Genomic DNA, 12,534 nt, shown 5'->3' with positions numbered 1-12,534 from the left:
TATAGGAGGTTATATTATAGGACTTTATTATTAAGTTACTAAAGTTAAAAGATCCTATTACCAGATAAGATTATAATATAATCTTAGTAATAGTAGATAAGCTTACAAAGTAGGGATACTTTATAGCATATACGGAAGAAATCTTAGTGGAAGATATTGCTAGAATCTATATTAAGGAAGTGTTTGTAAGATATAAAGTATTAAGTAAAATTATATTAGATAGAGATTTAAAATTTGTAGTAGTATTTTAAAAGGTATTCTTAGCGGAGTAAGGAGTTAAAGCAGTAACTTTTACTGTATATTATTTATAGATAGACAGTTAAACAGAAAAATTAAATTAGACGCTAGAATAGTATCTAAGATATTATATTAATTACGTACAGAACAATTAGGTATTGCTATTATTAGTTATATAGTTTGCATATAATGCAATACCTTAAGAGGGAATAGGTATATTACCGTTTAAGGCAAATTATGGATATAAGCTAAGGATATTATTGTTACTATAGTAAGTAAAGAAAATAAGTAGTATAGCTAAAGAAAGAATAAAGATATTAATAAATCTTTATATAGACCTTATAAAATTAGTAAAGAAAGTATAAGAAAGAATAAAAAAGTATTATAATGCTAAGAGATCTAAGGGACTAGATCTTAAGGAGGGAGATAAAGTATAGCTACTATATAAAAATTTTAAGAGTTAATAACTAAGTAAGAAGTTAGACTATATTAGACTAGGACCTTTTAAAATTATATAAAAGATTTTACTAGTTATATTTAAGTTAGACCTACTAGCTAAAATAAAGATCTACCCTATATAGTATATTATAATGCTAGAGCTAGTATACGGAAATATTAAGCCACTAGTTTATAAGGTAGATATATATAGAGGACAAGAAGAAAATAAATAGTAAGTTTTAAAGATTGTTAGTTATAAGGATGTTAACGATAAAATATAGTATAAGGTTAAGTAGATAGGCTATACTAAGACTACCTAGGAGCTACTAGAAAATTTAAAGAATGCTATAAGAAAGGTATAGGAGTATTAGAAGAAATTAGGTTAGGTAGTATTAAAAAAAAAGGATTATTAAAGAATAAGTTACCTAAGGGGGATCTAGGAAGAGCAGTTGCCAAACTACTTAGATCTATTTTCTTCTCTATTAAAAGAGAATCTATTTTTTTTATTGCTAAGTTCCTATAAACCTTATTTTATAAGTTTTTACTTCTTAAAACAAACCTTTTTATAAACCTTCTTAAGACGGAGTAGATAAGTAGACGCCGCGATGCGAGTATCTAGGGCCTTCTATTCCGTATCCTAAGAACGTTCTAACTTAGTAAGGGCTTAAGATAGTTTACTATCTAGCCGCGTAGTAGTAGATTAAATATAAGACCCTAAGACAAATTAATTAGGGAACTAGACGACTATTAAGAGTAATAGGTCGCGTATATTTAGTATTAGAAGTAGAGTAAACGTTATAAGACGAACAAATATTCGCTTTAGTATACTCTAAATAAGAGGACGGTTGTTGCGAAGATAGGTTTGCCAACGTAATATAAACTAACCCCTCTTTTAAATAACGAGAACACGGAGATGGCATAATTTTACCTAGAGATAATATTGCAGCAATAGTGCGAGCACGACGTTAGGCGTATAAAGAAGAAATTGCTTTAGGTATAATAAGCAATAATATTAACTAAATTAATTAAACGGATATTATACCTCTAGTAAACGACTTAGAGATGTTTTGGATCTTTAAGGATAAAGAGAAGGGAGATAGTGTTACGGACGCTTTAAGTATAATGTTACGACTACTAAGAGAGGAGTTAGAAGAAGCTAGTTAGTTAATTTAAGTACGGTCTAGAATAGAACCGGTAAAACTATATAATAAGGAATAGTAACTAAGGTTATATAATATACTACGTATTAAATAAAAGGGACGAGAGGAACTTACGTACCTTATATATAAGACGTATATTATGTATAAGAAGGATTTTATAGGAGTACGGTTATGTATTTAAGGACCTTTAATTCCTACCTAGATAGTTCCTTCCTTATAGTAATTCTTAGAATATAATTAGAGTTAATCTATTAGGCAACTACTCCACTAGTTGTTATTACGTTGTTGACTTTTATACTTGCATTTCCTACACACCTAGCCTAATAACGAGCCCACCGTAGTTCCTGCTACAAGGTTCCGTTACATTGTAGTTATAGTTTCGATTATAAGTTTGGTTTTAATATTAGTTATAGTTTTAATACTAATTGTAGTTATTCTCCCTTCTAAAGTACTAATAATCTATATAGTAAGCTTAAGTTTAAGCTTGCTTTAGGTTCTGTTTTTTATAAGCTATAATTAAAGACTATAGTTTGTTAATAAGGGGGCCTAGTTCTTAAAGTAGATCTAATACAGCAAATTGGTATATATGAATTCCCTAGCAAGACGTAATAAGTTTATTAGTTAGGAATAGTGTTATTTATAGTTCTAAGGTAAGGCCATACTATAGTTAGTAGAGTGTATTAATTAATATTTAGAGGTAATTGCTAGTTAATTTATCTATATTCTTATCTATTATCGTCCTTAATAAGATTGTATTCTATTTACCAAGGTTCTTATATTCTAAGCTAGGGCCTTTAAAGAAATTGCGAAGGTGCCTATAAGCGTCTTTAAATAAGAGATTACTAAGTCCACTATTAAAGTACTAGTTTAAGGCTAGACCTATTAATATAATTAATAAAGCTTTATTATAAGCCTCTTATAGAATATTAGATCGGCTATAGATACTATAGAAGATAGTAAGTTTATAATCAAAGCTGCTATTTATACTATTATATTTAAGTTCCTCTATATATATCTTTACTGCGTTAGAAATCTCTTTACCCTATCCTAGTATAGTTAGCATCTATAGGGGGGAAGCGGTTTAGGGTCGTAGGGTTATATATAGTAAAGGTCCTACTAGTATTCCTCTAGATAGTAGTAGGGTTATAGTCTAGATACTTAATAGTTATTATAGTTAAAATAGGGTTATGCGAACTATTAGGTCTTATAATACTTTATAATTAAGACTGCGCTTAAGTATATTATTTATTTTATTTAACTAAAACCCGTTTTTATTTAGCTTATTATATACCTTATCTAAGTTCTCTTAAGTCTAAGAATCTTAACGTTCTTCCTAGGTTAATTTAAATAAGAGTTACATATATATTATGCGTTTCTCCTTTATATATATATATACTCCTCCATATCGCAGGAAGGTATATATACTTTAAAGGTACTATACATTTACTTTTAAAAATATATTAATACTAAATATTTTAAAATCGTCTTAAAAAGAGGACTAAAGTCTATTATCTATTAACTTATACTTGTTATATTCCTATAACTTAAATAGTATAAAGTCTATAAGATCTTTACTAGTTACCGTTTATATATTAATCCCGTTCCTTTATTATTCTATTTCTACCTTTTAATTTATAGGTGTAGATATCTTTAAAAAAATAAGGAAGATGTGTAGAATAGTTTAGGAAATAGTTTAAGTAGTCGTTTAAGGGACAGTTTAAGTAGTGGTTAGGGTAGTCGCGTTCTTAGTGTAGTTGCGTTCTTAATATAGTTATGTTAACTACTAGTATAGTAGTCTATCTCTAGTTAAGGTAGATTTAAGGTATTTTTAGGTAAGGTAGAGCGTTAGACGTCTTCTAAATCTAAAGTACTTTAATTCTCTTTAACTGAAATAGGGCCTTTATAAGGTGGAGCGTAAACGTCTTTTAAGTAAGTGCGTATCTCCTAATCTATGCGCGCTTACTAATTAGTATTAGTATAACTTTTATAACGTGCAGAATATATATATTATAATGATATATACTATACGGTGTTATAGATAGATAATTAATTCTCTAAGATCTACGCGTCGCGAGAGGTAAAGCTTATTGCGTGTTCTCCTGTAACCTCTGTTAACCAATTATAATTTTCCATACCCGGTATAGAAAATCGCCATTAGCTCGCTTACTACTAGCGCCTTAGCCGCCCTCACGATGTATCTAATACTTTTAGCTATAGTAAAGTTATATACTATATTAGGGTAATATCCCGTATAGTGCAGAAGGCGACTTTAAAGTTTAGCTCCTTTATATTTAACGTCTTATTAAATATATTAAAATATAGCTCCTAGATAAGGCGGTCTAACTCTATAGTAAAAGACCCTACTAGTATAACTGCCTCTTAAATATAGCTAAGTTATAAATTCTCCGTAACTGCATCTAATAATACTCGCCGTTATTTCTTAATATAATTATACTAATAGTGCCTAATTCTAACCCCTCTATTATCTATATTGTTTGCTTTAACCTAAATAGATAAAAATTAAGTAAAGCTCTAACCCTCTTATTTTAAAGTATTAACTATAGCTTATAACTTCTTTACGCGCCACTATTATCTCCTACTTTAGTTTAATAGGGGAGGGTTAGGCTTATTAGTGCTAGTTTAGCTATTATTATCTATTTAGTTATCGCTATTAGAGAAATCTTTAGATATATTAATAAAGTATTTCAGCGGGCTAAAAAGGCGAAAAGGGCTAAATATAGGACTTTAAGCGTCCTACTTAGATATACGCCTATTAGGGGCACGACTGGGCTCTATTACGGATAGAATATATAAAGTAAGAAATAAGCTTTTAAATAGAGGTATTAGCGAGCTAAGTAGCGCTATATTAAGGGTTAAAGTATAATATTAAAGGCGATATAGCTGTCGTTTACTAGTAAGGCTGTATAGCTCTTATAAAACGCGCCTATAATCTCTTAGACCCTTAGAGAGGAATCTACCTTAGCGCTTTATAATTAGCTATTAAAGATAGCGCAAGCGCTAATGCCTGCGGCATATATTAGGCTACGGCGCTAGTCGCTAATTAGCTTAGGAGTTTATAGGAGTTATAGGGGTTATAGAGGTGTGGTGGTGCCAGCCGCTGATTGGCTTAGGAGTTTGCAGGAGGTGAGGTGGATTTTCTCTCCAAGGGTCTAAGTCAACTAAGATAAGAGGTAATCGCCTTATAGAATTGGGTCACGTGACATATTTAGGGGAGGAAAACTTAACAAAAATACAGCGTTAAATTTACGTAAAAGAAACTTCGCTTTAATAATCCCTGAGCCTCCACGATCCCTATTGAAGGTTGCTCCTAACCAATTATCAGCCTCACTCGGCTTGGCCCCCATCACTTCGCATAACATTTTAGCTCAGCGCCACACTTCCTCGCAAACCCACATGAAATACAAATGAAAATCCACATTTGGAAAAATTTGCCATCTTCGGTGAGCTAACTGGAGGACAAGAGAAAAATGCAAGGCCGAAAAAAGCAAACACGTTTGGGGGCGCTGATAGGCAGCAGCTAGGCAGCCAACTTAGGGCAGTCAACTTGGGCAAGGCTGTGGGCTGAAGGGAAGATTTATAGAGCTCTCTCCCCTGTTGCGACTGGCTTTTACAATGCTTTTATATCTAAAGTCATTTGGACGAGCTTGCTTTATAGTGCTGATTTCGCAACTTTAGTCTTTATATTTTAGAGCGTAATGGCAGGCGGCGACGAGTCTCCTAGTGTTCCGGTCCCTAACCTCCAAACTCAGCTTCGCCGTTTGACTACTGAAGATCGGCCTTTATAAGGGTGCCGTTCTAGTGCTAATCGCTCGTCGATTAGGGCAGAAACCTATCACATATCGGGGGGGCTGATTTGGCGCGGTTACAACCCGGGTTAATACGAGGTTAGGGCCACCCCTACTAATAACGCGCCCAAACCCCACACGAGGTCGCGCAGCGACCGCCCCCAAGTACTTTCGCACGCGATTTTGGGCGAAAAGGTATATAATTTATATTAGATCGGTACTTCTAGACGGTCGCGTAATATTGCTCTAAATTTATAATACCTAAACGGGCTCTATTTCTACATTAAGGTGTCTTAGTTGCTATAGTATAGTTCTATATTAAGACGTCTTGGTTATTATAGTATAGTCCTATATTAAAGCGTCTCGGTCAATGCAGTGCAGTTCTATATTAAGACGTTTTGGTCACTATAGTATGGTCGTATATTAAGGCGTCTTAGTTACTGCAGTGCAGTCCTATATCGAGACGTCTTAGTCACTAGTACAGTCCTATATTAAGACGTCTTAGTTACTATAGTGCAGTCGTATATTAAGGCGTCTTAGTTACTGTAGTGTAATTGTATATAGAGGTGTCTTAGTTACCGTAGTGTAGTTATATATTAAGGCGTCCTAGTTACTGCAGTAAAATAACTATTTAGATATTCTTATAAAGCCAATCCAAAGAACGCTGACCTCGTAGCTGTTCTAGCTGGTTAATAGCCTATCTCTTATCTCTTACCGTACCGTCTTCTACGCGCCGTCTTACATCCTTAATTATCCTATAGCGACGGCTATAGAATATAGCCTCGCCGTTAACCTACTAGTATACCCCCTAGTAGCGATTAAGAGCTTTAATTAATGGCCCACCTGCTAGCTTTAAAGTCTACTTAGTCTAGAGCTAAAAGACCGAATTACCGCCTTAAAGCATTTTATATTTCCTTAGCGGCGCCTATAGGTTAAGGATAAATAGAAAAGATAGTTAAGTATTAGCTTATACCTATGCTAGTAGGAGCGATGCGGATATAGTAGACGGCTAAGTAGGCGGTATAGATATTATAGACGGCTAAGCGGATGGTACGGATATTGTAAACGGCTAAGCGGATAGTGCGGATATTATAAATAGCGGCTAAGCGGGTAGTATGGATATTGTAAACGGCCAAGTAGGCGGCGTGGATATAGTAAATGTTATAGTAGATGGCGCGGGCTCGCCTAAAGGTGGACGTATAAACTCTGTAGGCCCTATCTAGATACCTATCTTCCCTTGCTAGATTTATATAGGTGTAAATAATGCTAATAACCTTTCTATTTTGCTAAGGCGTTCTAAGATCGTCTGTACGCGTAATTAAACCCCCTTTATCTTAGAAATCGCGGCCTTATATCTTAGCTTAGCTACGGCCTTATAGGCGGGCTAGTATTTCCGTATTGTTAGCTTATCCGACGTAACTACGTTAGCTAATAAGCTTTCTACCCGCGTGGTAAACCTCTAGTACTCCTTATAGCCGAAAAGGGGGTCCTTTTATAGGGGGTAGAGCGGGAACTGCTTATATAGGATTACTAAGTCCTATAATAGGATTACCCTAAGCGCGTAGAGGAGGCGTAGAAATTCTAAGCCTGTAAGGTCAAGCCGTATAACCTTATTATTAACCCTACCTAGGTAGTAAGCCTCTATGCGTTTTAGCTAGACATTAGTCTTAGGCTATATCTTTAAATAAAGGGCCTCCTCCGGCACCTTCCATGCGTAGGGAAGAAAGTAGCCCTTTCCTTTCTTTAGGAAGCCGGCAATCGACCGTATAAATATATAGGGTAGGTAGCTAAGGTAGGCTCCCATTATTACGTCCGTATTCTAGCGTTCGGCCTATTTAATTTAGGTTTCCTTAACGCCGCTAAGCTTAGTATACCAGATACTCTATTTATAGGCGCTATAGGTTTTCTTCTTTAAGTAAATTCCTACCCCCTAGAATATTTTTTTTTTCTATTTAAACTGCGTATAATAACTTAGCGGCTATTACGGTACTTTAATACTGCTAGGGAAGACGTATAGGTTATAATAGTCCTCTAGCTACTAAAAGGATAGAAAGCTTTTAGTGCTATCTTTACCCTAGTGGTTAAAGAAGTAGAAGGCTACTATAGAGAGGGGGTAGAGAATAGGGTTAGCGTTCTGTATATAGCCTATATACTTAACCTTACTATGCTAATTCTACTTTCCTTGTGTTATTGACATAATTATATACGGCGCTAACTCGTCCGGTTTAGGCCCTTTGTTCTCTAGTTTAATAAGAATAAGGTTAGTAAGCTAAACGTCTTATCTACTTTTACTATAGGTAATAGTAGTATAGCCTAAGAAATGGGTTAGAAAACGGCAGCTGTATAGACTAGGTAGGGTATATACAAACCTAATAAATACTTAGCTATAGTTTAAAGGTAAGACTTAACTAAACCTAGTATCTTAAAGCCCGTCTCCTAGCACTAAGTAATTGCCTTTTTAAGCCCTTTAACGTTGTAGCCGCTAGTAATTATAAATAGGCCTTAATTAATAAAGTTAACGTGTTAAATCTAGTCCTTATCGCGGTAGACGCTATCCAGTACTGCTAAGAGCTTCGCCCCCCGTAGCGGCTGTAAGGTCTTACCTTCTAACTACCACGCATAAAGCTCGGTAATAGTAGAGATATAGCTATTTACAACTAAGTATTAGACTATCTCGTTAAATAGGGCGTCTAAGGCCTCCTTATCCTATATCTCCCCTTTCTCCTTTATAGCTTCCTCCCCTATACCTACGGCTGCCCTTACGGCTGCCCCTACGGCTGCCCTTATGGCTAACTTCCCCTCTAGCTGCCCTGCCCGCTTAACTATCTTCTACCTCTTTTTTGCCCGCTTACCATCTTTCTATATCTCTTTCCGTTTTAACTTCCGTTTTTAATAGTTAGTAGCCCATAATTCTTAGTTAACAACTTACTGCTCTAAAAATAGGTAAAGCTTATCTTCTATTACCTAGGCGCCGTCCGTATTACCTTCTAGTCTCGCGTATTAGTCTTTCTACTCTTTCTACTTTAGCTTATACGCCCTTATAGTATTCTTTAAGCGCTAGGCCTTATAAATATTGTATAGCCGTAACGTTTAGGCCTTAAATTCGTTCTAGAGGCTATAAAAGGAGGGAAAGGAGGAGGCTAGGGGGGCTTCCTTTAACTATAAAGTAGACTGTAGGGTAAGAAGATTCTTAAAAAACTCTATCTCTGTAAGAGGTTAGGGGGAAGACGCGTAAGTATAGCGTGGGTATAGGTAAATAAAGCCACTAAACGCGTAAATATCAATAAAGGAGGAGAAGAAGAGAGCTCTATATTATAGAATTAGAATTATAGTAGGCCGTTCTATATAAAACTAAAAGCCCCGCGTAAGCTAAGAGCTAGCGCAGGCACAAGAATAGGAAAAGGGTTAAAAAATGGATTGTTAAGGCGATAATAAGGTTAAAGGCGCGCGACAAGGTCCTCTATACTAACTTAGTACTAACCTAGGCCTTAAAAACGCGTCTAAAAAGTAGGGGCCACTACTAAAAGGGGGGGGTGATATTTGGACGATATGTCGCGGACCTTGGGGGGTCGTGCGTAACCCGAGGTTATGCCAAGCCTAACCCCGACCTCCGATACCTCTTCTTATCAGGGAAGTCTGAATATTGTCGAGGTACACCACGTTGACAAGTCCGACGCAGATGTCCAAAATGGTCAGTCACCCTGACTTAAGACCAATTCCCTTCTAACAACATTACAGTCCAGCCTCAAGCTGACAATCCACCACTCGAGCCCATCACCGCACAAGAAGCAAACTCCTTGGGAGGCCCAGGACAGCGAAAATCTCTCGACGCTCTAAACTTTAAACCCTTCATGCTCAAACGATGGTTCCTCCTCTCCAGCCTCGTATTCAACCTCCTCATCCTCGGCCTCCTCATCACCCTCCTCTTCAAGCCCACCTTCCGAGTCCTAAACCAATGGGGCTACTTCTTCATCCAAATATTCCCCGCTGTCGTCGGAACCATCACCGCATCATTCCTACGCGGCATCACTCTCACGCTTAGTCGACTCACCCCCTTCATCCTCTGCGCACGTGAGGATGGAGCCACGGCTGGAGAAACCATATTGCGAGATTACTTCCCCGATCCCAGTCTAACCGACGTGTGGGATACGAGGAATTTCACTTTAGGATACGCGTGGGCTTTATTCATACTGGGCAACTTCATCCTCGGCTTCAAGGCCAGTTTGCTCAATACCACGGATTACGGTGAAGCCATCGTCTCAACTTGGGCGCTGTACCCCCTCATATGTATCTACTTCTTCATAGCACTCTTCATGATCGTCGTGATCATTATGCTAGAAAGAGTAGGGTCGACGGGGTTACGATGGGATCCGGTGTCGCTTGCTGACCATCTGGTTTTATTTCGGCATTCGAATTTTCTGACCGCTTTTGAGGGGACGGATTTGGCGGAACGGAGGTCGATGTTTGAGATTCTGGGGGACTTGAGGGTTATGCTGGGGTATTGGAGGAGGGGTAATACAATTTGGCATGGGTTTGGGCTGGTGGAAGGGGATACAAGTAAGTCTCTTATTCTGTATCAAGTCAGACGCATACTAATTATTTACAGGGTCAGAAAATGTCATGAAACAAATTCCGTCATTAAGAGCTGAGAGCAAACCATCGTCACGCAAATGTAAGTTTTAGCAGTCACAACTCAACCTAAGTCATCAAGTCCTAACAAACACCAGTATGCCCCCAAAAACGCCAAGAGATCCGCTACCGATCAACCTACTCGAACATGAAGCACATCCCCATGTACATCTGGACGGCCGCAGCCTTCACCCTCTGCGGCCTCTTCATCGCCGGGCTCGCCACCAATATGAGGGAAGGCTACGAGATCCCCCTGTCCGCCAACCTCGCCGCCTTCCTCTTCCAATTCGTGCTCACCTTCATCGTCGGCCTCTACACCTGGCTCTGGGAAGATCTCGATCTCTTCACGCGCTCTACGCAGCCTTTCCTAAATGCCGAGACTGCACAGCCTGCGACTGAGAACCTGTTGTTGGATTATAATTGCGCGCTGCCGTATATTGTCACTTGGATAGCGTTGACGAATGGCCACTGGAAGGTGGCGCGGATTTCGGCTTTGGCTCCGCTGCAGAGGATGCTGCCGATTCTGGTCGGAGGTAGTATCACGGTCGTCGATAACGGGGACTCTACGTGTACATGCTCGGCCTCCTTGCCGCTCTTCATTATCATCATCGTCTGGCTCTTCTTATACATCCTTCTCGTTCCTTACGAGATCCTCGAAGCGGGATACAAACGCCATTTACCTCGCAACTACCGTTCTATAGCCGATATCCTGTCTTGGACATATGCTAGTAAGCAGTTACGTGAGGGCGATTTGCTCGATGTCGATGTTGAAGATGAAGATAAACGGGAGCGGTGGTATGTGAAAGCGAAGCTGCAGGTGGAGTGTAAGAAGTACTTGTTTGGGTTCTATAAGTCTACGACGAGGGATGGGTTGCATTGTATGGGGATTGACGAGGAAGGGAGCGGTGCTAAGACCGTGAAGATGCCTGATATCAAGGGCTTGTCATTGATACCTTGTGTGAGACGCCGTTCTAGGAAGCAGCCAGAAGACGGGGAAAATGGCGAGAAAGAGGAGGATTATGACGTTTCTAATGATCCGAGGTTCACTTTTCTTTTGGATGCGGAGGCGGAGAGTAACGTGGTGGATATGAATGCTGTTCCGGTAGTACAGCAGCAAGATGGGGAGGGAGCTTGAATGTATGCTGCTTTTATGCGCTAGGTCAAAGATTTTCAAATTTTAAAGATAGGTTCCCTTCCAAAGATTGCTTACCTTCTGCATATACTTTCAGTCGTAAATATTCTAAGTCTGCTCAGCACAGTCACTTGCAGGCAAAATGATTCCTAGATGCCGTTCCAGAAGTACGCCGGCGTAGGAGGAAGCTTAAACTGATAGTGCATTTTCTTTCGCTAGATAGATTCCTCCTCTCCTCTCTTTAACTTAGCCACTTACGCGTAAAACACGGCCCATTAACCCCCCTCTTAAAATACTCCACCCACCCCTCCCCTATCCCCCTACACCCCTAATTATAAACCGCAATCCTATCTCTCGTGCCACATTTCCTGCACGTCTCCTAATAATGCATATGTGCTTCGCCTTTAGGGACTTTGCCTGGTTTTAAAGGGGTGGGGGGTAAATCGTTTGGGTCGGAAGAGTAGGCTGAGGAGGCGACTGTTTTAGGGGGAGGAGTTGTGGGTTGCAGGGGGTTGCAGGTGCGGGGGTAGGATGATAGTGTTCGTTGCTTCGTCGTAGTAGGGGTTTGGGTAGAAGGTGTAGTTTGTTGAGGGCGGGGTGGATTGATGGTTGTTATTGTTGAGACATTTTGTGGTATTTTTTGGATGCTTGGGTAGTTCTTTGGATTCGGGGAATAGCGGGGGCGTAAATGTTTATTAAATTGGTCAATTTGTGAGCTGGCATTCGAGATCAATCCTGTGATTAATGTTGTTCGGGAGATTATATTTTTGTAGCTAGGCATTATTCACCAGGTTATTTGTGGAGGAGACTTGATTTATGCTCGGTATTTAAATATAAGACATTGTGGATGGGGTTCCCTTAGCTAAGTTAAAAGGTAAATCTAAGCAACTTCATCCTTAAATCTTGAGCTAGCTAGGCAAAGTTACTATATAAGTGTTGGCTGCTTTCTAAACTCCTACTCGAATGTTATATACTATAGGTTTAAGTAGAAAACTAGCGAGAGATAGTAAATAAAGCTAATGGGGGAATTTAATAGCAATTATATTATAGTCTAAATGGATATAAGCCAAGGGAAGTTAAATATAATACTCAGAAAACGTTACGGCGGGAAGGTAGGTAGGTAGGTAGGTAA

At 38.5% G+C, this 12,534-nt stretch overlaps 2 protein-coding genes across 2 annotated transcripts; one reads left to right on the top strand and one right to left on the bottom strand.

Annotated features, from left to right (window-relative positions):
* Positions 1 to 9,429: 9,429 nt before the first annotated feature.
* K441DRAFT_700111 (uncharacterized protein) lies at positions 9,430 to 11,682 on the top strand. The gene is made up of 3 exons (XM_067653227.1): positions 9,430 to 10,198; positions 10,248 to 10,313; positions 10,369 to 11,682. Exons 1-3 carry the CDS (start codon positions 9,493 to 9,495, stop codon positions 11,403 to 11,405), a joined length of 1,809 nt encoding a protein of 602 aa, XP_067498628.1. The 5' UTR covers positions 9,430 to 9,492; the 3' UTR covers positions 11,406 to 11,682.
* A 47-nt stretch (positions 11,683 to 11,729) lies between these two features.
* Positions 11,730 to 12,255, bottom strand: K441DRAFT_296496 (uncharacterized protein). Its single transcript, XM_067641006.1, has one exon. The coding sequence runs from the start codon at positions 12,181 to 12,183 to the stop codon at positions 11,782 to 11,784; it is 402 nt and encodes a 133-aa protein (XP_067498627.1). The 5' UTR covers positions 12,184 to 12,255; the 3' UTR covers positions 11,730 to 11,781.
* Between the last annotated feature and the right edge of the window lie 279 nt (positions 12,256 to 12,534).

The sequence above is a fragment of the Cenococcum geophilum genome, assembly GCF_001692895.1.
Source record: "Cenococcum geophilum 1.58 unplaced genomic scaffold K441scaffold_60, whole genome shotgun sequence".
Lineage (NCBI taxonomy): Eukaryota > Fungi > Ascomycota > Dothideomycetes > Gloniales > Gloniaceae > Cenococcum > Cenococcum geophilum.
Note: the sequence above shows the minus strand (reverse complement) of the source record. Positions and strands in the feature narration are given on the sequence as shown.